Genomic DNA, 25,532 nt, shown 5'->3' with positions numbered 1-25,532 from the left:
TTGAAATCTGGGTCTAAGATTGGAGCCCAGTGTTTGAGAATTCGAAGCTCGTGGGTGCCTTTGGAGAGTAATTGCCGTAGGGAGGCAGAGGAGGAAGCCACAGCAAGAAGACAGGTTGAGCTAGAGCTGCCCGGGGTTGGTGGAGTGGGGGGTGGGCGGAGTTGGAAGGGAGGAGCAGTGGGAGGTGTGGGTGGAGCTGGTCATGTGCTCTTAGGTGCAGAGGGAGCTGAGCTGCAAGAGGATTTTGAGGTGGAGGGGGGTGAATTTGAGGAGCTCCCCAAAGAAGACTCTTTTGTACAGGATTAGGTGAAATCACCTGTGAGTGAAAAGGATGAGAAGGATTTGGTGCCAAAAGCAAGCAGAGGTTTGGAACAGCAGGTGTGGGAAGTGTTGAGAGCACCGAGAAAAGGTGAACCAAACAAGAGACTTGATGTTAGGAATTTTCAGTGACTCCAAACAGCATGGTTTTGTGGCTTTCCAGTAGTTCTTGGAGACCATAAAATAGGATTGGAAGGAGTAGGCCTTGGGGCTTTTGAGGACCAGGAATTAGGAGAAGTCAAGGGCACAGGGAGAGTTGAGAAGCTCCAGGGTGTTAGGCAGTCATCGGTCCGGAGATGGAGCAGGGGTGAGGAAAACCCTGTGTGTAGGCTACGTGAGTTCTGGCAGTAGGTGGGAGAGACCGTCAAAGTTAACAGTCTAAATGGCAGTTTGGAATTATTGATGGCTTTCAGTTATCAAGCTAAATCTCCTTATTGAGTGAACGCATGCAGAGAACCAACAGAGAGCCCTAAAGATGTTCTCCGGCAGGTGGCCTGGCCTTGTAACACTTGGCTCTTTGCTGCCTGTTTTGCTCATCTTTGAAACAGGAACAACTAGAGCCTACTTTAACCTTGGTGTGGTGCTTTACCAGTGATTCTGTGCTGTGTACAGTGTCCTATTTCATTAAGCATTGTTATTTAATGTAAACATTCTGGGGCAGCATTTTTCAAATGCCTCAAGGTTACAAGCACATGTTTTATGAGCCCCATTTACTCCCTGTTGTGAATTAGTATAATTTAGTCTACACTCCCTCTCCACACACGTCTTCCCCCTTTCATTTTGTAAAGTCAGATTTTCACTTTCTTTAAAGCAGGAATGAAGAAGACCCTGCAGGATGAGATTGACGCCATCCTGCGGGAGAGGATTATGGTGCTTGACGGAGGGATGGGGACCATGATCCAGCGGCACAAGCTGAGTGAAGACGACTTCCGAGGACAAGAATTTAAAGATCACGCCAGGCCCCTGAAAGGCAACAATGACATTTTAAGTATAACTCAGCCCGATGTCATTTACCAAATCCATAAGGTAAAGCATCCCCAGGTTCTTATATTTTCATCCTGTCATTCCGAAAGGCCTTTGGTGTCCTGAGGGCAGACCACTGGGCCAAGTGCTCTGGGGGAGACAGAAGAAAGGGGTGATTTGTTCAGATAGAGGTGGCTTATTCAGAAAGCAGGTTTTGGGCACCATATAAAAGTCGTGCACGGTATTGAGCATTCAAGATAAGGAAATGAGGAGGGCAGGTTTTCTGCCTTTGAGGCATTTCAACGACAGTGAAAAACCGTAAAATCCTGGACAAATTAGGGTTTTTACCTACACTAACTTATTTAAGTCACCACAACAGCCCTGATGAAGTAAAACTGAAAGGTAGTTGTTATTCTCATTTTGTAGATTTGGAAACTGAGCACCTCAGAGTTTAAATAAATTGCCTGATGTTACAGAGGTTTACTGACTTGAAATCCCGTGTTCTTTCATGCCATTTTCCTGTCTTTAATAAAAATGACTAGCCTTGGTCAGGGAACTAAGATCCTGCAAGCTGTGTGGCATGACCAAAAAATAAATAAATAAATAAAAATGGCTCGCCAACATAAAGAAATCAGAAGCAAGTAACTGGGTATTGCTAGACTTTTAAAATTTAAAAATAAGTGTAGGACTAAATTGTTTCATAGGTTATCATGGGAATTTCATAGGATTATGACTAGAAGAGATAATAAGGTGGTTTAATCTGTTTTTCTGGTCTGGATTCAATTTGAAGGACAAACATATTTACCAGGGAAGTAAGAAAGTCTTATCTTTTGGAGAAGGGTGTTTCAGACTTTTTTAAAAAAATTGAGGCGTAATTGACAAAGAACATAACATTGGTTTCAGGTGTACAAGGTCATGATTTGAAATTTGTATATATTGTGAAACGGTCACCATAGTGAGTCTAGCTAACATCCGTTACCCTACACAGTTGCAATTTTTTTTCCTTGTGATGAGGATTTTTAAGATCTACTTTCTTAGCAACTTTCAAATATACAATACAGTAGTATTAAACATAGTCACCATGTTGTACATTACATCCCCATGACTTATTTATTTTATAACTGGAAGTTTGTACCTTTTGACCCCTTCATCCATTTCCCCTCCCCTCCACCCTCCACCTCTGGCAACCACCTTCTTTTTTATAGCTCAGTTATATTCCATTGCATATACATGTAACATTTCCTTTATTCAGCCTTCAGTGGACACTTAGATTGTCTCCATATGTTGGCAACTGTAAATAATGCTGCAGTGAACATGGGGGTGCATCTGTCTTTTTGAGTTAGTGTTTTTGTTTTCTTTGGATATTACCCAGAAGTAGAATTGCTGGATCATATAGTAGTTCTATTCTTAATTTTTTGAAGAACCTGCATTCTGTTTTTCATAGTGGCTGCACAAATTTACATTCCTGCCAACAGTGCGACAGGATTCCCTTTTCTCCACCTCCTCACCAACACTTGTTATTTCTTACCTTTTTGATAATAGGCATTCTGATAGGTGAGAGGTGATATCTTGTGGTTTTAATTTGCATTTTCCCTGATGATTAGTGATGTTGAGCATCTTTTAATGTACCTGTTGGCCATCTGTATGTCTTCTTTGGAAAAATGTCTATTCAGATCTTCTGCCCATTGTTTTTTTTGGCCGTGCTGCGAGGCATGTAGGATCTTAGTTCCCTGAGCAGGGATCGAACCTGCACCCCCTGCAGTGGAAGTGTGGTGTCTTAACCACTGGACCACCAGGGAAGTCCTGTCTTCTGCCCATTTTTGAATTGAATTGTTTGGATTTTTTTTTTTTTGCTAGTGTGTTGTATGAGTTCTTAGTCTATTTTGGATATCCTTATCAGACACATGATTTGCAAATATTTTCTCCCATTCAGTAGGTTGCCTTTTCATTTTGTTGATGGTTGCCTTTGCTATGCAGATGCTTTTTAGTTTGATATAATCCCACTTATTTATTTTTTGCTTTTGTTGCCTTTCAGACTCTTCTTAAAGAAAAAAAACTCAAAGGAATCAGTGATAAAATGATTCATTGAGGGTGGAAGGGATCCTTCTCTTGGGTGGTCAAGACTTTGTTCTAGATAAGATGCAGAACGGTTTTCATTTGAAGAAGAACTAGGAATGCCTTTCCTTTGGTCATAATGGAAATTGTAGTTACTGGAAGATTTTAAATTGGTCCTTGAGGAGTTTTGGTTCTACGAGTTTTTCTGCTAAGCCTGAGACTATGTAGTCAAATTGCATTATAAAATTCCAGTATATTTTGGATTGGGAATGCCATCATGGGTATGAATTGCTTGGCGTGGTTACAAACATCAGTTCTTATTATGCAGTTGGTGAAATCACCACCCTCCCCCCACCCCCCGCAACACCCAGCCCAGCTCATGACATGTGGCTTTGTCCTTATTCAAGTGGATTATCACTAGAGTATGAGCTTCCTGAGGGCAGAAATTTGGGCCTGCTTTTCACTACTGAATCCCTACTGCCTAAAACAGTATCTTTCACATAGTAAGTCAGTAAATTTTTTTAAAAATAAATTTTATTTATTTATTTTTGGCTGCGATGGGTCTTTGTTGCTGCACGCAGGCTTTCTCTAGTTGCAGCGAGCGGGGGCTACTCTTCGTTGTGGTGCATGGGCTTCTCATTGCGGTGACTTCTCTTGCTGTGGAGCACGGGCTCTAGGAGCGCAGGCTTCAGTAGTTGTGGTGCGGGCTTAGTAGTTGTGGCTTGCAGGCTCTAGAGCGCAGGCTCCGTAGCTGTGGCACACGGGCTTAGTTGCTCCGCGGCATGTGGAATCTTCCTGGACCAGGGCTCAAACCTTTGTCCCCTGCATTGGCAGGCGGATTCTTAACCACTGCGCCACCAGGGAAGTCCCAGTAAATGTTTTTTGAGGGAACGAATCTTTGTCCTGTGAGTTAGATAGGCATGTAGATAGAACAGCAAGTTTCCCAAGATAGGGACATGAAGCAAAAATGACTGTAAATACCAAAAGGTGTAACCTAGCTGTCCCATTCGTGGGGGAATATTGACTAGCTGGAGTTCTCTGGATGTAGAGACTGTGTCGTGTTCATGGATGAGGAAGGGAAAAAGACTGGGTTATTTTCACACTTAGTTATTTCTAGTGGAGTTACTGACCATAGAGCTGATCCCCTGATACTTAATTTTTTTTTTTTTTTTTTTGGTGGTACGCGGGCCCCCCACTGTTGGGGCCTCTTCCCGTTGCGGGGCACAGGCTCCAGATGCACAGGCTCAGCGGCCATGGCTCACAGGCCCAGCCGCTCTGCGGCACGTGGGAGTTTCCCGGACTGGGGCACGAACCCATGTCCCCTGCCTCGGCAGGCGGACTCTCAACCACTGCGCCACGAGGGAAGCCCTCCCCTGATACTTAATTTTAATGGAATGGCCAGGTTCTATTTGAAGTGCGAGTGTCTGACACTAAGCTTTTTTGATTGTAATGTAAGTGTCTGACATTAAGCTTTTGGTTGCGGAGGCATCATTTCAGAGGCATCCATGTCAATAAACGTCCTGCCAGCTGTGTGACACATCTGCTAGCTAAACAGCCAGACCAGGAACCAGGATTCCCCCAGCCATGAAATTCCCTTTTTAGAAAGCCCTGGGTAAACTCTATGAATTATCCTGCTTTTTGCTTCCTGAGCCCTAATTCCTGCTCTTAGATTTTAAGTTCTCCAATAAAGAATGAACCCACAAAACCCTAGGCACCTCTGCATTGACCCCAATAAAGGCAGAACCCCCGGTTCTCTCCGTCATTCCTGCCCAACCCCCGCCTTCCCCCAGCCTCCTTACTGTATGGCCCGGGCATGCCTGTGAGTAAAAAACCTTGTTTTTTTCCCAAAAGTTCCCTGATGGTTGTTGCTGAGGTGAGTCTTGCAATCATAATAAGAACCAGTAGAGCCAGTGTAGCTGTGGCATTGGCTCGGTCCTGGCTCAGCACAGGCAGTAAGGGCCTATGTGAGTGCATCAGGCTTTCCTAGCCCATCACTGTTGTTAGGCTGAGACCAACAGGAACCAATATTTAAAACACCTGTTGGTAGTCTGTGGCCTTGCTGTTATTAATGGCGTCCTTTAATCTTGACAGCTTTCTGTTGATTCAGGGGAAAACTGAGGAGAAATTAAGTAGCTTGCCCATATCACACGTGTTTTAAATTGGTGAGAATAGACTTGGAATCTCAGGGGTGTCATATCCGGAGCCCATGAGTGGGATATTGTTCTGGGAAAGAAGGTGGAGAGAAAGGGTGAAGAGCTAGAAGAAACACCTTTTAAACTTTATATTATTTAATTTTTTTTTAAATTTTATTTATTTATTTTTGCTGTGTTGGGTCTTCGTTTCTGTGCGAGGGCTTTCTCTAGTTGTGGCAAGCGGGGGCCACTCTTCATCGCGGTGCGCGGGCCTCTCACCATCGTGGCCTCTCTTGTTGCGGAGCACAGGCTCCAGACGCGCAGGCTCAGTAGTTGTGGCTCACGGGCCTAGTTACTCTGTGGCATGTGGGATCCTCCCAGACCAGGGCTCGAACCCGTGTCCCCTGCATTAGCAGGCAGACTCTCAACCACTGCGCCACCAGGGAAGCCCTAAGATTTTAAATCTACACACAATTGGAGAAAATAATAACTAGGAATTTAGAAATATTTTTTCCCTAATTATAAAGACAGTATGTGTTCATTGTTACAAAAATAAAATGTCTAGCTAGATGCTGTAGAAAGCATGAAGGAGAAAATTAAAACCACCTGTAATATCGATACCAAGACATAATTGCCATTCACATATTTTAATTTATATTTCAGTCTAGTTTTCTGTGTTTGGATTTTTAAAATTAAATTGGGATTATTATTGCTTCATACTATTTTATAATTTGCATTTTGTACTTAATACCATGAGCATTAAATATCCTGAGACATGGTTTTAATAACTTCATAATAATCTATTCTACATATATATCATCATTTACTTAACTAACCTTATTCTTAGGCATGAAGGTTGTTTTCAGTTTTTCTTGCTCTTTGTTGAAAAACTAAATTTTAATTTGTTCTTATAAAACAGAACCCATAGATAAGAATAAATTCCCTTTTAACCACTACTCCAAATTTCTATTTTTTCCCCAGAGATAACCACTTATACTAGTTGGTGTATGTCTTCCCAGATCATTTGTTATGCATTTATGTATATGTATGTATTACGTATGTACGTGTATACATATAGATATCTGTAGAAAACTCAGTACTATTTGTGTGTATGTATGTTTTAAACTTAATGGTGTCATGGTTTACATATCAGTCAATTTTGGTTTTCTACTCAATACTTTTGGAGATTTTCCGTGTTAGTGTATGTAGATATGTGTGCACACTGTTTTTTAGCTGCCACATAGCATGTAATAAAATGGACATATTATAGTTTATTTAGTCATTTCCTTAGTGGTAGATAGTTGGGATGTTTGTGACTTATTATAAATGTGTGAATCTTGGTTTTCATTTCCCAGCTCTTCTGCAGTGTCCATCTGCTTAGGTGGGGTTGGGCTTACTCACTATTGGAAAATCAAGAGATTCCAGAATTTTCATCGGATTGAGCTTGAGATGGTGTCCAAAGAGTGAAACAAGGCAGAAATGTTTCAAACAGGGAGAATCAGAGGGCACCGAGGTCCTCAGGGTTTCGTAAGGGTGCAGATGTGGCTCAGAGGGACCAGGAGCTGTGCACTGAAACAACTGTGGTCAGAATCAAGATTGCAGAGATAGTGCCCTTCTCAGCGGGGTTCTGACTGTGCTGAAGCAGAGAGCTGGCAAAGGAGCAGAAGGAATGTTCCTTGGCCATCGTGTGCCAGAAGCTTGTTGTGTGATCTGTACCATCATCTGGCCACCCGGTGAAGTAGGGTTATACTATTTTCAAATGAGGAAACTGAAGCTCAGAGTTTAAGGAACTTGACTCAATTCACACCGCAAGTGAACTTTGTCTGAATTCAAGTTCTGTGTTTATTTATTCATATCGCAGGCCTTTCTATGAAATCCTTAGGTCTTTTTGCATCCCCAGCCTCTATCTACTACAGTGCCTTGCACTTAGTAAGTGGTCAAAAGATATTTGGTGGCCTTGGTGAGGAAAAGACTATTTTATTGTTGGGGGACAGGGATTCTAAAACTCATAGCATTGACATTACTTTCTCTCGTGGCAGGATTACTTGCTGGCTGGGGCAGATATCATTGAAACAAATACTTTTAGCAGCACTGCTATTGCCCAAGCTGACTATGGCCTCGAACACTTGGTAAGGATTTCATTTTTCCTTGTATCTAAGATATTCATGAGCGTTTGCTGCATTGGTAATTGCTAGTGAGAAAACCAGCCAAAGCTGCAGAGTCAAGCTAATGCCTAGTTATCTATTATTTGTGGTCAGATGGGGAAAATGGTTAGAATCGCTTCTGCTTATAAACACAACAGCCCATTCATTTTCCAGCTGGTCTCTTTATGGGCAAGTAATAATTAAATAAAAATGATACTCATTATGCAGTGACTGAATAAAAGCATAATGATTGGCCATGTGCACAGTTCTGTGAAGCCTTTTTAAGTTGGGTGACAGATTTGGTTTCCTTTCTTTAAAAAATTGTGTAAAAATACATGTAACATAAAATTTACTATTTTAACCAATTTTAAGTGTACAGCTCAATGTCGTTAAGTACATTCACATTGTTGTGCTACCGTTACCACCGTCTGTCCGTGGAACTCTTTTCACCTTGTAGAACTTAAACTCTGTACCCATTAAACAATAATTCCCAATTTTCCCTTCCACCTCAGCCCTTAGAAACCACCATTCTACTTTCTGTCTCTATGAATTTAACTCCCCTAGCTACCTTATATGAGTGGATCATACATTTTTTTGTCCTTTTGTGACTTATCTTGTTTCACTTAGTTTAATGTCCCCAAGGTTCACTGATATTGTAGCATGTATCAGAATATCATACTCTTTCGAGGTTGAATAATATTCCACTGTATGGATATGCCACATTTTGTTTATTCATTCATCCACTGAGGGACATGGGCTGATGCCACCTTTTGGCTACTGTGAACAATGTTACTATGAGCACGGTGTACAGATAATCTGTTCTTCATCCCTGCTTTCATTTCCTTTGAGTATCTATACATAACCAGAAGTAGAGTTGCCGAATTATACACTAATTCAATGTTTAATTTTTTGCGAAACCACCATACTGTTTTCCACAGTGGCTGCATCATTTTGTATACCCACCAATAGTGCACAAGGTTTCCAGTTTTTACACATCTTTGCCAGCATTTGTTCTGTTTCTGTTTTTGTTTTTTCCTGATAGTAGGCATCCTAGTGGGTGTGGGGTAAAGGATTTCATTTCTCTTTAGTCAACAGGATGCTTCCATTTTCAAGTTTTGTAAACTGTTAATGATGAAAATATATGGTAGATGCTGAGGTCCCCATTTCTGGGTGGGATTTTTCCAGAACGTGCCTCTGTGTTCATGCACATAGTCCTGAGTGCTCTGACACTGTTTTCCCTCATGGTGATGGGGCTTTGTGAAATCACTTGCCTTGTGGGTTATCAAGGGAATTATTTGAGGGCAGGAGTTGGCAAACATTTTCCGTTAAGGGCCAGACAGTAAATATTTTAAGCTTTGTTGGCTACGTCCTGTCTCTTTTGCAACTATTCAATGCTAGCATTATATTGCAAAAGCAGCAACAGACAATACGTAAATGAATGGGCTTGAGTGTATTTCGGTAAAACTTGCAGGCACTACTTTGTATGTTTCTGCATGCTTGCTTTATTTCCTAGTGAGAGGGTTCATGGCCCTTCTCCAAATTCTCAAGAGTTTCATAATCTACAAAAACTTCAGACCCACTGATTCCAACCATTGTACGGTGTAGGAAGCCAGGACCTGGAGGAGTTCTAAGGGAGCCACCCAGGCAGATAGTGACAGAGCTGGTTTTAGAACCCAGGTCTTCTGTCTCTGAAGCCCCTGCTTTTTCCATTACTATGCTTTTTTCCAACTCTCAGAATATTTCACTACATCAGCTTATTCTGACATGCCAGAGGTCCAGAGATTGCCCTTTTTGCCAGCTGGCTCATGGCTCTGTGGAAGGCCGTAAAAGCAGTTCCCAAAGACTCTTGCCTTTCCTGGCCGCCCTCAAGGCTGGGGCCGCTGGTAGGCCTTTTTGACTAAGATTTCATTCAGACCTCAAACTAATTCACTCCACCTTTCTTTACTGAATAAGACTGTGTTTTAGAAGGTCATGAATTCCTTATTTATTTTATGGAGGGAAAGAAGGACAAACTTAACATTTGCAGTTGATGTGTTAGGCCTACAGGATGAACAAGTGCTCTGCGGGAGTGGCCAGAAAAGCAGCTGAGGAGATAACTCTCCAGACAGGTAAGGAACAGTTTTCTCCCTTTTTTTTTTTTTTTTTTACAAGATGTTTCCTTTGACATCCTCAGCTATAATATACTGTCCTAACTGCCCCTTTTCCTTTCACGACAGTTGGCCTACAGCAGCACTGCAGACACCATCACATACTTGTTTGTAGGTTACTTCTCTGCAGTTTCATAATCAAACATGCAGTGTCCCTCTGAATTGACTCTGTTTCCTTGGGCCTTGGGCTCAGGGTTTACGCTGTGTTTACTCTGCTGGGTGTTTTATCCTAACTTTGTAGCTAGAACCGTGACTTCCTTGTACATTTACAGCGAAAATGATTTGTCTCCCTTTGGAAGTACGTCTTTCGGTTATTGAGACACAGCTGTTTTGTTTACATTGGTGATCATCAAGATATTTGATCTTCTCGCTTGAAAGCTACCCTCATCCCTGTGATTTGCCTTATTTAGGTAAAGAGAGATTGTCTTTTGAGCGTCTTCTACTTCATACCACTAGTGTCTTTGAAGGCGCTGTGTAGCACACAAAGAGGGTGGCATGAGAGTCAGTCTCGCTGGGATTTGAAAAATGCCTCCCTGAAATAACTAGCCTCCTGGCTGGCTGCCATAAGAACACTTGGGCACCAGCTGCAGGGGAGGCTTTGAGGGTGGGAAAGGAATGGAAGAAATACCTGGATCCCCTTAAGATTTGGAAACGTGAAATTATTGCCAACAGGGAAGACGTAAAGCAAAATTGTTGGGAAGTTAGACACAGCATACTAATGATGACTGAAGCAATTTATAGGAGCTCCGTTTCTGAGAGATAATGTTGAAATCGGAAGGGCATAGACTGTTGCCCCAACAAAGTTACAGGTCAGAGGCTATCAAACCAGCTAAAGCAGGGAAAGACAAGGACGTTTTTCTTACACCCACGATATTGTTCAGCTTTGGGGAAGATAAAGAATATCGGGGCTTATAAGCTGTTCAAAGGCTGGGCTATCAGCTAGTGGGTAGTTTGCTCCAGTTGCATGGTAAAGCATAACCACCTAGTTAAAACCACCAAAGGTGATGAGCACTACGGCCCTGCCCTGTGTTCCGATATGTAAGGAACACTATCTCCAGCTCCTTTAGAAGCACCTAGACTCTAGCCTAGAGGAAAGCTTATTAAAACATTCATGAAAGAGTTTTAATGTGAGATTTGATCTGCTTCATACTTGAATTCAGGCTTTATAATTGTTAATCGTGATGTAATATTTTCCCCCAGCAAAGGCCCTGCAGTACAGCAGTGGAGAGCATTTCAAGATCAATGCTACTGTGAGGAACTTTTGCAAAACCTATGTTCATGACCTTCAGGGTTTCTTAAGAGTAGGGAGAGAGAGCATTTGTCCAAGCATAGCTATGGTGATAGAAAAGGATTACTAACTGAAATTCTTTGAAGCCACATGTGTGAGAATTCAGAGTTTTTTGGGTTGGCTTGGCGGTAACATGTGCACATACTTTATATTTCATAATTTCCTCAGTGGGATCCAGGACAGCCTCATAATCAAACATCTGTTTGCAGTAAAATCTATGAATCGTCCACTAAGTGAGGTAAAGACTATAAATAGCTTCTTGTAGTTTAGGAGAGATCAAGTTTTGTTGTCAAATGAATTAAGGAAAAAAGTGGGGCTTTTGTGCTTTTTGGATTTCAGAGTTACGGACAAAGGATTGTATACCTGTGTTCTAGGGGAAATATGATAGCGTATTAACTTATGAGCTGTTTAGAGATTTCACACTTGTTTTTCTCTTCCTAAAGGAATTAAGAGGTATGTGGCAGGAGCTCTGGGTCCAACTAACAAGACACTCTCTGTGTCCCCATCTGTGGAAAGACCAGATTACAGGAACATCAGTGAGTATGAGATACAATCATTGACCTTGGGCAAGTACCTCTGTGTTTCAGTAATCTATAAATCTGTAAAATGGGGCCAATACCAGCATCTACTTAAGGATTATTGTGACTTAAGGGCTTACAGCAGTCCTTGGAATGTAGTAGACATTAAAATAAAAAGTGAGCTATTATTAGTTATAGTATTAGTATTATGCATTTTGAGCCTGCTTTCAAAGGTGCATGTTGCTGTGTTTGGGCTTCTTTATGAGCTGCGGAAATGAAACCAATCAAAATAAAACTTTAAACTGAGAAGTTGAGCAAATATAGATACCAGGCCTTGGTCAGTTATAGAATAGCCCACTAGACTCCCACTTTATTTATCAGAAAGCAGTCTAAGCTATATATATGCATACTAGCATTGTAAACGTTGTAAACCACCATCTGTAAGCATACTTGCATTGAGAGTGTATGAAAAGTCTAGAAATCTAGGTCAATTTCTTAAGCATCAGACTACACAAAAACAAAAAGTATTAAATGATCAGAGCAGAATAGTAATGATACTATGTGTGGTAATGAACTCTGTGTAGAAGACAAGTTTAGGCAAGTGTGGATTGTAGGTTTTGGTGACAGATACCACACTGTTCCACCTGGGGTTGCTCATTCTGGGCTGACGTGTGGCAGTGAGGAGCTAACGTTTCCTGTCTCTTGTGCTGAATAGGATGAAGTAAGCTTCTCTATTGAATATATGATCATCTTTTCTTTCTTGGGTGAGAGATCAAATGCGGCAAGGGGTGACCTCTCAGGTGGAAGTAGACAAGACATTTCTAACAAAAATTTTATCTAGGAGTGATTAGACACTTTTGTGTTTGAGAGTGAAATTGCCCCCCAGGCAGGTTTCTTCTCTGACAGAGTTGGTGTCAGAGGGCAGGAGCAAAATCTACAGGACCACAGACTTTTACCCCAGAGGGTGTGAGAGAATGTGATGCAACCGGTGTTGTATCCAGATCAGTGTGACACGTTTCTCCTGTTGTTCCTCACACTCATCCCTGAATTGATTAACACCATCCCCGGAAAGATCTTAAAAGTAAGAGCCAGGGCTCAAGAAATCATACACCTTTCCACTCAGCCACTCATTCTTGGCTCACACATGGGAAGTGAGCCCGTGTGCTAAGCGTTTAGGAGCATCTGTGTTCAATTTGCTGGTTTAACTTCCATCACTGCCATGTTTCTTACAAAAGATGGTGTTGCCCTTAAATTATGCATTATAAACCAGCAGTGGTCAGTTCACCTGGCACCAGGCCTGAACTCAGCGTGTCTTGGGCTTTCAGAGGATGTCCATGACTAATGTCCTGGGTGTGGTTTGTTTTTTTGCAGCATTTGATGAACTCGTTGAAGCATACAAAGAGCAGGCCAAAGGGCTTCTGGATGGTGGGGTTGATATCTTACTCATTGAAACTATTTTTGATACCGCCAATGCCAAGGTGAGTTAAAGGAGAAAAAAGGGGCTGGGCTGGACTGGGGGCTGGGGTGCATCCCCTAATGTAGTGAGGAGACTGTAATAGCCATTATTAAAGTTAAATTCCTTGATTCCATTTTATTCTTGAATATTTTTAGCTGAGTCCAGTAGAATGAAGGAAACTTCAAAAGGTTATGTTTCTAACTTTTAAAAAATGTTTTTTTAATTATGAAAGTAAATATTTTCATATATAGCTACTATATGTACATAGATGCATAGGTAATAAATATATACGCATGGTTCTAAAATTCAAAAGACACATAAATGGGAATTCCCTGGCGGTCCAGTGGTTAGGACTTGGCGCTTTCACTGCCAAGGGCCTGTGTCCCGTCCCTGGTTGGGGAACTAAGATCCCGCAAGCTGTACTGCTCTGCCAGAAAAGAAAAAAAAAAAAGACACATAAATGTATGGAGTAAAAAGTAAATATCCTCCTATCTCCTATTCCCTGGGTATTTGGCTGTCTTCCCCAGGGACCACTGCTCTCACTGGTGTGAGGGTCCTGACGGATTCCATGCAGATAAAAGCGTGCGTGACGTGTGTGCATATGTGTATGTGGTTATATTCTTTGTATGTGTACAAAGGTACATAAGTGTGTAGAATAAAAAGTAGATATCCTCATACATACTTTTTTTTTTTTTTTTTTTTTTGTGGTACGCGGGCCTCTCACTGTTGTGGCCTCTCCCGTTGTGGAGCACAGGCTCCGGACGTGCAGGCTCAGCGGCAATGGCTCACGGGCCCAGCCACTCCGTGGCATGTGGGATCTTCCCGGACCGGGGCACGAACACGTGTCCCCTGCATCGGCAGGCGGACTCTCAACCACTGCGCCACCAGGGAAGCCCTCATACATACGTTTTTGCACAGTGTCTCTGAAGATACATTTCTACAAGTGAAATTGCAAGGTTTAAAGGGTCTGGGCACTGTTAATTTTGATTTTTAGTGTCAAATTCCCTCTAAGATTGTACTCATTTATCCTCCAGTCAGCAAGCAGTGCACAGTAGTGCTGCTTTCACCACATCCTCTCTGTTTCACTTTTTGATCTTTTCCAATCTGATAGCTGAAAAATACTACCTCACTATAGTTTTAATTTGTGCCGTCGGCCCTCTGTGTTGGTGAGTTCTGATGTGGAACAGCCTTGAGCATTGGAGGACCTTGGTGTCTGGTCCCGGAACTTAATAAAACATGGACGGTACAAATTGACATGGGATTTGTGCCTTTACAACCCATTCTAGCTCATACTCTTTTTTGAAATGACATACACTGTTGGTTCATATACCTACCATGTATATATGAGGCTGTGGAAAGCAGAGGCTTCTTATTTATCTATTTTTAATTTTGACTGAGCAAAAGAAGAAAGGGTAGCTCTTCAGCCCTTCCTCAGAGGAAATATTAGTTCATGGAGGGACTTTCAGTCAGCATTTGTTTTGTTGTAACATGTACAGTGTTACCCTTGAGAAAGGGGCCCTGGGGTTGTGCGTTATCACGAGGACGTGTTTCTCCTTCTCCTCCCCAGAGAATGTGACGTGTATCTGATCTGAAGAGGTCTGGGTAAGGGAGCATTCTGATCAGCCAGTTAGGCTGACCTGTGTCACAGTCTCTCAGAAACAAAGGTGTCCTTTTTCTCCCTGACAGGCAGCCTTGTTTGCAGTCCACAGACTTTTTGAAGAGGAGTATGCTCCCCGGCCTGTCCTTGTAAGTTCTCAAATATTTGCATGATGAATTTTGGTTTTTATTAATATTGTCATTTTGAGGGTGGGGTTTTTGTTTTCCTGCCATGGAACTATTGATAGTATCTTTTAGGAACCAGCTACTTGCTTGGTTCACCTCCCTTCTTCCACCACCTCTAGACCAATAGCAGTCTTATCCGTGGAAATGTACAGAAAATGAATGTAGCGGTGGTTTGTGGAAGGCAGGCTATTCCAAAGAAGCCTGGCTGAACTGGTCCCCCGAAGCCAAAGGCTCACTCTCGTTAGGGCCCGAGGGCGGATGGACTGGCGTGCTGACCGTGAAGCATCCAACACCAGAGACAGCATGCTGCCAATTCTTTAATGCAACAGGCAGGCCCCCATTGCTTGGTGAGAATAGAATAGAGTCAAACAAGGGGGGTTAGATGAATCAGATGTTGAATAGCAGGAGACCAGGATAACCTGAGGTATCTGTGGGGAAGTCTTCTCCAGTGGGACTGGAGGTGTGAATCCTAAAGCTTTTTTGGACACTGCTTTTGTCTCCGTGACTTTCCCGTTCCTCTGTTTCTGTGGCTTTCCAACCCCTCCCCTGGGCACTTTGCATTCATCTGTTCTGACCGTTAAAGAAAACAGTGCTGCCCTGGAGTTTGAGTGCCACAGTTCTCTTCCTTGTAAAAAAACAAAGAAAGTCAGCTTGCTCATTTTATTTTGTTTCTGTGACTGTATTCTTAACTCAAGTCTATGCTGTTGACAGAGTTTACTTTGTTCAATTCAGATTTCAGGGACAATTGTTGATAAAAGTGGGCGGACTCTCTCTGGCCAGACCGGGGAGGCGTTTGTCATCAGCGTGTCTCATGCAGACCCACTCTGGTGAGTGATCATTCTTTTCTGACTCCATTCCTTTTGGGGAGATCTCTTCTGATGACTACAGACTGTGACCCGGGAGGGGATTGCTTCTCTATATTTCTGTGGTACCACTTGCATGAGATGTTGTCTTTCCTTGAAGTACATTCTGACTGCCCTGAGGGTGTCAGAAGACACTGCCTAAATGGGTCGATTTGAGGGAGGGGGAGAGTTCTCATACCCCCTGGGCCCACCAGAGAGTTGCCTTTTTGTCTGTAAGTGTCCCCCTTATAGTTTAAGACTGACTTGGCCTGCTAACAACACTTTAAATCTATTATCAGCACTTAAAAACTTTGCAAGGTTTTTTCACTCCCTGCTTGTGGAGCAACCAGAAGTAGCGTAGTTTGAAATAAGGTGGGAATTCTAAAGCTCAGATTTTTATCTTAAAATTAACATGGCTTTTACATTCTAGTTTGAAACATCTCTCTATTTTTCTGATCAAAATGGTTTAAATTCTGTACCATGAGTGAGATGGAAGCTCCAAGAGTCTATACAGTTTCCTCCTGTGCCTTTTCCGTGCATGTTCTACTCCTGCCTGGAGGCCGTGCCTGCCCTGCAGGGTCACCCCGCCACGTGAGCCTTTCAGACCCATCTCTAGGGTCCTCTCCGGGGACCCTTCCCTCTCTTACCAGCCCAGGTCGATGTTCTTATCAGAGCACTCTATTCACTGTTATTATAGCCTTGGCCATAAAAATAAGAGTCATAGACATTTATTGAGAGTTTGCTGTGTGCCAGGCTCGGTTCTAAGTGCTTTATGAGAGTTCTCTCTTTTAATTTTGGCAACAACACCTTGAGGTAGCTGCTCCTCTTCAGATCTTTTGCTTATTGTTTTAGTTGGGTGGTTTTCTTATTGTTGAGTTTGAGAAATTAAAGAAAATATTTTGGATACTGTATATGTGTTTTGCAAATATTTGTTGCTAATCCATGACTTGTCTTCTCATGCTCCTAACCATATCTTTCGCGGAGCAGAAGTTTGTAATTTTAGTGAAGTCCAGCTTATCTTTTTTTTTTTCTTTCTTTCATGGATCCTACTTCTGGTGTTGTATCTAAAAACTCATCTCCAAACCCATGGACACCTAGATTTGTCTCCTGTGTAATCATTATATATATATTTATATCTTTAATAGTTTTGCAATTTGCAATTAGATCTGTGATCCACTTTGCGTTAATTTTTATGAAAGATATAAGATCTTTGTCTAGATTAATGTATTCAGATGTGAATGTCCAGTTGTTCCAGTACTGTTTGTTGAAAATACAATCCTTTCTCCATTGGATTGCCTTTGCTCGTTTGTCAAACATTAGTTGACTGTATTTGTGTGATTCTGTTCCTGGACTCTATTCAGCACCATTGATCTGTTTGTCTGTGCTCTCTCATCAATACCAGAGATTCCTTTAGCTTTTCAGTGAGTCTTGAAGTCGAGTAGTACCAGTCCTTTGACTTTGTTCTTCTCCTTCAAGAATTGTGTTAGCTATTCTGGGTTGTTTGCTTCATCATGTAAACTTTAGAATCAGTTTGTTGATATACACAAAATAACTTGCTGGAATTTTGACTGGCGTTGTGTAAATGTATATAAAATTGGGAAGAATTGACATCTTAACTATATTAAGTCTTCCTGTTGATGAACATTGGATAGATCTCCATTTATTTAGATCTGCCTTGATTTCTTTCATCAGAGTTTTGTAGTTATGCAGAAGTATTTCATTTGTTTTCGTGCCATTGTAAATAATGTGTTTCGTATTTCAAATTTCAATTGCTCATTGCTGGTATATAGGTAAACAGTTGGCTTTTGTATATGAAGCTTGTGCTTTACAACCTTGGTTCTAAGAATTTTTTAGATGATTCTTTGGAACAGATAGTCTTATCTGTGAACAAAGACACATTTATTTCTTCCTTTCCAATCTGTATACCTTTTATTTTCCATCTTCTCCTATTGCCTCACCTAGGACTCCCAGCATGATGTTTAGCAGGAGGTGAAAGCGGGCATCCTTGTCTTGTTCCCGATCTTGCGGGGAAAGCATCTAGTTCTGTATCATTAAGTATGATGTTAGCTATAGGTTTTTTTTTTTTTTTTTTTTTTTTTGGTAGGTGGGCCTCTCACTGTTGTGGCCTCTCCCGTTGCGGAGCACAGGCTCCGGACGCGCAGGCTCAGCGGCCGTGGCTCATGGGCCTAGCAACTCCGCGGCATGTGGGATCTTCCCGGACCGGGGCACGAACCCGTATCCCCCTGCATTGGCGGGCAGACTCTCAACCACTGCGCCACCAGGGAAGCCCTATAGGTTTTTTATAGACGTTCTTTATCAAGTGGAGGAAGTTCCCCTCTATTCCTAGTTTAATAAGAGCTTTTATCAAGAATGGGAGTTGGGTATTTGTTTGTTAAATAAACTTTTTATTTTGGAATAATTTCAGATTTACAGAAAAGTTGCAAAGATAGTACAGAGAATTCCCATATGCTCTTCATCTAGTTTTTTCTAATGAGACATCTTGCATTAACTGTGGTACTTTTGTCGAAACTAAAAGTATATTACTATTAACTAAACTCCTGACTTTATTCTGGTTTCAGGTTTTTCCACTAATGTCCTTTTTCTGTTCCAGGATCTAATCTAGTATATCACATTGCACTTCGAAATCATAGTAAAAGAAAAAAAGTAAAATGTGAAAAAATAAAAGATGACATAGTCCTGTCACTTCATAGTTAATTCTTGAATTCCTGAAGACTTCAGCAGCTCCCACTGAGTGTGATTTTGGAGGGGTTTTAGCAGCTCTGCTTTGATCTGTTTTATTTTAGTCTGCAGTAAGTTTCATTTGCAAAACAGAGAGCCTCTTGGTTACAAATTAATTTATAAGAGGACAAATTCTAAGTCCAAGGTCATGTTGCAATTCAGTTGGAGCAAGGACTGAGTCTTGGTCTTCAAGACCCCCGAAGTGGCTTCCATGTGCCATTAATGTTCCTTCTACCTCCAAGATTTTCCTTTTTCTTTCTCGTAAGTATTGCTTTCCAGTGTTCATTAGCAGCGGTAGTTTGCAGACATTTCTGTTTCATGGTATACCATTAACTAAACGGTGAACTTATTTAAGGAGTCACATCCATAGGCAGGATCTAATGTTGGAGACATGTACAGAAATATTTAGTGTTGCAGGGAACTTCAGTGAGGTGGCTTTGCCTGGAGCTGAATAAACGTGCTTTGAATCAGGAGACTTACTATCTGCTTGGTTTTAAATATACTCCTTTCTTTATCATAACTTTTTATATGTATAAATATTTAGAATAAAAGAGGGTACTTCTAATACCTTCTTTTTGTTTTTCCAGCATTGGATTAAATTGTGCTCTGGGTGCAGCTGAAATGAGACCTTTTATTGAAACGATTGGAAAATGTACAACAGCCTATGTCCTCTGTTATCCCAACGCAGGTGTGTGTTTTCAAGGGAGTCACACATAGGAAAATGCAAATACACAAGACCTGGGTAGATAGGGTAACAGATCCGGATTAAAAGAGTTTGTTTTGCAGGTCTTAGTATATAGTTGACTTCGAATAGGAATTTTCTAAATGAAGAGTATTTGGGTCTAGACCACTGTTTCCCTCTAGACTTGAAGGAACAGTTTGGCTCAGCCTGAAAGGGTCAGAAGTGGACAGAACTTGGGGGCATGAAGCCTAGTCATAACTTAACTGGCCAGAGCCTTGGAATTGGTGACAGTGCTCGCCATGTGGGCGTGGCCAAAGAGATGAGTGCAAAGAACGTGAGAGAGAGAGAGCCCTTTTCTTTCTTCCACTGTATCGACAAAAGAGCCTGTTACTTTTCTCCTTTTTAAAAGTTAGGACTTAATGGTATATAAAAATTCCAAAGATAAATGTAGACAATTTTCAGACTATCCATTTAATATTGGTAATCCATCCTGGGTTAACCAGATTTCCTGGTGAATGTTTTTGAGCACCACTTAACTACTTGGGGCTAAAAATAATTTTCCAGCCTTCTTTCTCCAAATATATACATTTTAATGCGCAGTAAATTTTATTTCCCACCAGGAGTAAGATAACTGGAAGGGGATAATAAATAGAACAGGAAACTGGATAATTAGATGCTAAAGTCTTACGTGGGAAAACTTACTTGAAAGGAGATGGGTTGTGTTTTGCTTGTTTTTAATTGCATGTCGGGTGCTCATTAGTTCAAAGCATGTGTGGTACTCCAACCCCTACCCCTAGGCGTCTAGGAGACAAAAATGAATTTCCTTTACAGAAAAAGGAGAGATAGGGGTAGGGGAATTCTGTCTCATGTAGTAGTGATGCTTTTCTTTCAAATAGAAAAGAAATAATGGATGTTTATTTTCCTCTGTGATTTTATTTGTTGTTGTCTGGTATGGTGTCTCTGTACTTATTACGTTTAATGTTAAGAATTCTTACTTGTTTTTGCAAGTAATCACGATTTAATTATAAATATTTTTCTAACCTTTTAACCTAAAGCCTTTACAAATACTATGTCATTTGTTAAAGTAGTTTCCAGTAATGGCTGAAATATACTTTCTTAGGTCTTCCCAATACCTTCGGTGAATATGATGAAACTCCGCACGTGATGGCCATGCACTTAAAGGTCAAGAATCCTCTTTCACTTGATTTTTAAGAGATAGAGAAATGGAATTTTTGATTTAGAATATCTAGAAGTAGACTTTTCCCCTAAAGAAATCCCAGTGTATATATAAAAAATAAAAGCTTAAGATGAATTAAAATGATGGAGGCAGAGGGAGGGGCTCGCTGTCAGCATCCTTCTCCACGGTGGGTACTAGTGGCTATTGGGAAATTCTCAGAGAGGTCCAGCCCAAACTAACTGAAACTCAGCTCTCCTCTGCAGCCCTCCCAGGTGGTCCCCTGCGGGGTGGAGTCTATGTCTCCTTGCTCCCCACTGTCACCTCCCCCATTCTCCTTCTCTCCCATACACCTCCCATCTTTGAATCCCAGGTCACGAAACCATACTACCCACGACCCCTCCTTATCACTAACCCCTGGGTCTCTTTTCCCTCATTCCTTGAATTTTTAGCTTCTGGCTTACCGACATTCTCTCCTAAACTATTTCTTACTTAATTCTTATGTTTTCAGTACCTTATGTAGATGCTCTTTTCAATACTCTGACTTCTCACTTCCTTGACTTCCTCTCTCTCCATTATCTTGTCCTTCTTTCAAACCAACTGTGGTTAAACTCCAGCTTTCAAACCAACTGTGGTTAAACTCCAGACCTGCACTGTGCAATATGTGTAGCCACACATGTAGCCTCTACCACATGTGGTCATTGGAGCACTTGAAATGTGGCTGTTGTGACTGAGGAACTGAATTTTTAATTCTTTAAACATTTGAATTTAAATTTAAAAACTGAATACGTATTATTGGAAAATGCATTACTTAGCTCACATTCATTCTGCTCAGCATATGGGTAAAAAAAAACTTTATTGTGATCAGATAGGCAAATATCTCATTGCATTTCATAATATCTGAACTGGTCTCTGCTTTTAACCTTATGTCTAAGGCTTATCAAAGCTTGATATCTAGAGTTAAGTATGTTTAGCTCTCTTTTAACTGGAAAATTAGTTATTCAGGAAATGCAGATTTTCTGCTGAATTGGTAGTGGTGAGCTTAGAATTCAGATGAACTCTCTGAAACTTTTTCTTTTCCTAATTGCAGGATTTTGCTATGGACGGCTTGGTCAATATAGTTGGCGGGTGCTGTGGTACGACACCAGATCATATCAGGTGATAATCCCTTCTAAGTATTTTACCTTTTGTTATGGGATGAATTGTGTCCCCAAAATTCATAGTTTGAAGCCCTAATCCCCAGTTCCTCTGAATGTGCCTGTACTTAGAGGTAGGGCCTTTAAGGAGGTAATTAAGGTAAAATGAGGTCATATGAATGGATCCTGATCCAATGTGACTGGTGAGGATACAGACACACACAGGAAGGGGCCATGTGAAGACCCAGGGAGAAGATAGCCAGCTACAAACCAAAGAGAGGCCTAAGAGGAAAGCGGTCCTACTGACAACTTGACCTGAGACTTCTAGCCTCCAGAACTTGAAGAAATAAATTTTGCTGTTTAAACTACCTAGTCTGTGGTATTTCGTTATGGCAGCCCTAGCAAACTAAGATTCTTTATATTATGAAAAATTCCAAAAATGAAAGTAGAAAAATAATAAAATGAACCCCCATGCACCTATCGCATAGTTTCCATAATTTTCAGTATTTTGCTATTTTTATTTTATTTATTCTCCAACTTTTTTTCCCTTAGACTATTGTAAAGCAAATCCTACATATCTTTTTTCTTTTTTTTAAAATTAATTTTTATTGGAGTATAGTTGCATTACAATGTTGTGTTAGTTTCTGCTATACAGCAAAGTAAATCAGCTATACATATACATATATCCCCTCTTTTTTGGATTTCTTTCCCATTTAGGTCACCACTGAGCACTGAGTAGAGTTCCCTGTGCTATATAATATGTTCACATCAGTTATCTATTTTATACATAGTATCAATAGTGCATATATGTCAATCCCAATCTCCCAATTCATCCCACCTCCCCTTCCCCCTTGGTATCCGTATGTTTGTTCTCTATGTTTGTGTCTCTATTTCTGCTTTGCAAATAAGATCATCTATACCATTTTTCTAAATTCCACATATATGCATTAATATACGATATTTGTTTTTCTCTTTCTGACTTACTTCACTCTGTATGACAGTCCCTAGGTCCATCTGTGTCTCTGCAAATGACCCAATTTTGTTTCTTTTTATGGCTGAGTAATATTCCATTGTATATATGTACCACATCTTCTTTATCCATTCTTCTGTTGTTGGACATTTAGGTTGCTTCCATGTCCTGACTATTGTAAATAGAGCTGCAGTGAACATTGTGGTACATGACTCTTTTTTTTTTTTTTTTTTTTTGCGGTACGTGGGCCTCTCACTGCTGTGGCCTCTCCTGCTGCAGGGCACAGGCTCCGGACGCGCAGGCTCAGCAGCCATGGCTCACGGGCCCAGCCACTCCGCGGCATGTGGGATCCTCCCGGACCGGGGCACGAACCTGTGTCCCCTGCATCAGCAGGTGGACTGTCAACCACTGCGCCACCAGGGAAGCCCCCCGTGACTCTTTTTGAATAATGGTTTTCTCAGGGTATATGCCCAGTAGTGGGATTGCTGGGTCGTATGGTAATTCCATTTTTAAGGACCTTCCATACTGTTTTCCATAGTAGCTGTATCAATTTACATTCCCACCAGCAGTGTAAGAGGGTCCCCTTTTCTCCACACCCTCTCCAGCATTTGTTGTTTGTAGATTTTTTGATGATGGCCATTCTGACTGGTGTGAGGTGATACCTCATTGTAGTTTTGAAGCAAATCCTAGATACCTTAACACTCTACCCTTAAATACCTGAATAATATTCCAGTGCTCAAGGAGGGACAGCTGATATTTCTTGTGGGCAAATACCTGCCTCCACTAGATGCTCTCGTGAAAGGAAAAGACAATAAGCAACAAGCACCTTGAGGTCAGGAGGAGCGTCTTCACCTCGCCTGACACAGTCACTGCTTAACCCACGTTGTAGAGTGAGGGCATGAAGGAAGGGGGTGGGAGACAAGGGCATGGCGAAGGGTGTGTTTAAGTCCCTGCAGTTTCGTGGTTTATAAGAAGATTGGAATTGAGTGGAATAAAACACAGTTGAGGACTGTTTGTATTTGTTTTTTTTCCCTAGAGTGACTGATGATCATATTTTGAGCCAGTCATCTTACTGTTCTTCGTCGGCTTTTATGCCTATAATACGTTCACTGTACTGAACTGCCTAATGTTGCACTGATTTTGTTGACTTCCATGATAGACTCTATGAAGAGTCTCTATAATTTTTTAAACATCTTTTAAATAATATCTGAAAGTTATCAGTAGTTGAGGATAGCTTATCTTTGAATCTCTTTTTGTTTTTAAGATTATCTCCTCCTTTATAAAAAGTTTTTTTTTAACATCTTTATTGGAGTATAATTGCTTTACAATGGTGTGTTAGTTTCTGCTTTATAACAACGTGAATCAGTTATACATATACATATGTTCCCATATCTCTTCCCTCTTGCGTCTCCCTCCTTCCCACCCTCCCTATCCCACCCCTCTAGGTGGCCACAAACCACCGAGCTGATCTCCCTGTGCTATGCGGCTGCTTCCCACTAGCTATCTGTTTTACGTTTGGTAGTGTATATATGTCCATGCCACTCTCTCACTTTGTCACAGCTTACCCTTCCCCCTCCCCATATCCTCAAGTCCATTCTCTAGTAGGTCTGTGTCTTTATTCCTGCCTTACCCCTAGGTTCTTCATGACCTTTTTTTTTCCCCTTAGATTCCATATATATGTGTTAGCATACGGTATTTGTTTTTCTCTTTCTGACTTACTTTACTCTGTATGACAGACTCTAGGTCTATCTACCTCACTACAAATGCTCAACATCATTAATCATTAGAGAAATGCAAATCAAAACTACAATGAGATATCATCTCACACCAGTCAGAATGGCCATCATCAAAAAATCTAGAAACAATAAATGCTGGAGAGGGTGTGGAGAAAAGGGAACTCTCTTGCACTGTTGGTGGGAATGTGAATTGATACAGCCACTATGGAGAACAGTATGGAGGTTCCTTAAAAACTAAAAATAGAACTACCATACGACCCAGCAATCCCACTACTGGGCATATACCCTGAGAAAACCATAATTCAAAAAGAGTCATGTACCAAAATGTTCATTGCAGCTCTATTTACAATAGCCAGGAGATGGAAACAACCTAAGTGTCCATCATTGGATGAATGGATAAAGAAGATGTGGCACATATATACAATGGAATATTACTCAGCCATAAAAAGAAACGAAATTGAGATATTTGTAAAAGAGTTGTTTTAAAAATACCTCTGTGTGTGTGAGTTTGTGTGTGTATGTCTATCTCTGCATATATATTTGCTGATTTTACTTTGCCATTCACATACTCATTTGGGGGGCAGTAGAGTGAGCAGTTCATACTGGTCCTGATAAATTGAGTAGAGCAGCCAGATTTTTCCAGGCTGATCAGAAGACATATTTCATCGAAGCTGATAAGGTTCAAAAGAGTATGAATAATTAAAACAAATTTTTAGGAGTAATTATTTTGGAGTTTCAGTGACGTATTACTCTTTACCCTCCCTACCATATATGTGTGCCTGAAAAAAACAGACCTAAAGGATTTAATTTCCTTCACTCCTGGCACCTCCTCTCCTATTTGCTCTTCCTTCTCAACAGTGAAGCCATTTTTTCTTTTAAATTACCATGTGGATTTGATGGAGTTAAGGATATCTTCAGGTTTGGGAAGGGGTGGAGGAGATTTGCTGTTAGCATTTGTGCAAACCATCACGTCTGTAGGTTCACATCTGTGAGCACAGAACCTGGTACAATCAGTGCACAACAACGGGGCAGATACAGAAATGTTAAAGATTGTAGATTCATTTTCTGCATTACTGAGAAAACTGAAAAGCACAGTTGCTGCTTCACATTTGGAACTAGGTATATAATTATATTAAACAGACTTAATTTCATAGGTGGAAATTAGTTTAATTGAATTTTGTTTGGATTTAATGGATATCGTGTTTTGTCTTTTAACTCAGAGAAATTGCTGAAGCTGTGAAAAACTATAAGCCTAGAGTTCCACCTGCCACTGTTTTGGAAGGGCATATGCTACTGTCTGGTAAGTCGTAAAGACATGATTTTTTATGATTTCAGAAATCGTTTGTAGGGGCCTCCCTGGTGGCGCAGTGGTTGAGAGTCCGCCTGCCGATGCAGGGGATACGGGTTCGTGCCCCGGTCTGGGAGGATCCCATATGCCGCGGAGCGGCTG

General features: G+C 41.2%; 1 protein-coding gene across 2 annotated transcripts in view; it reads left to right on the top strand.

The window, feature by feature from the left end:
• Positions 1-1,129: 1,129 nt before the first annotated feature.
• The window catches only part of MTR (5-methyltetrahydrofolate-homocysteine methyltransferase), a gene marked incomplete at its 3' end in the record, with an annotated part of 113,483 nt that continues 89,080 nt past the window's right edge, over positions 1,130-25,532 (top strand). Inside the window, exons 1-11 of one of the 2 annotated variants that reach the window (XM_079707651.1) lie at positions 1,130-1,344; positions 7,508-7,597; positions 9,651-9,720; positions 11,491-11,583; positions 12,937-13,043; positions 14,708-14,767; positions 15,536-15,630; positions 18,972-19,072; positions 20,187-20,248; positions 21,331-21,398; positions 25,303-25,382. In XM_079707651.1, the coding sequence (XP_079563777.1) occupies positions 1,135-1,344; positions 7,508-7,597; positions 9,651-9,720; positions 11,491-11,583; positions 12,937-13,043; positions 14,708-14,767; positions 15,536-15,630; positions 18,972-19,072; positions 20,187-20,248; positions 21,331-21,398; positions 25,303-25,382 (1,036 nt within the window). In that variant the 5' untranslated portion in view covers positions 1,130-1,134. Of the gene's footprint in view, positions 1,399-7,507; positions 7,598-9,650; positions 9,721-11,490; positions 11,584-12,936; positions 13,044-14,707; positions 14,768-15,535; positions 15,631-18,971; positions 19,073-20,186; positions 20,249-21,330; positions 21,399-25,302; positions 25,383-25,532 lie in introns of both variants that reach the window. The other variant, XM_079707650.1, reaches the window with a different exon arrangement.

The sequence above is a fragment of the Hyperoodon ampullatus genome (assembly GCF_949752795.1).
Source record: "Hyperoodon ampullatus genome assembly, chromosome: 1".
NCBI classification, from domain to species: domain Eukaryota; kingdom Metazoa; phylum Chordata; class Mammalia; order Artiodactyla; family Ziphiidae; genus Hyperoodon; species Hyperoodon ampullatus.
Note: the sequence above shows the minus strand (reverse complement) of the source record. Positions and strands in the feature narration are given on the sequence as shown.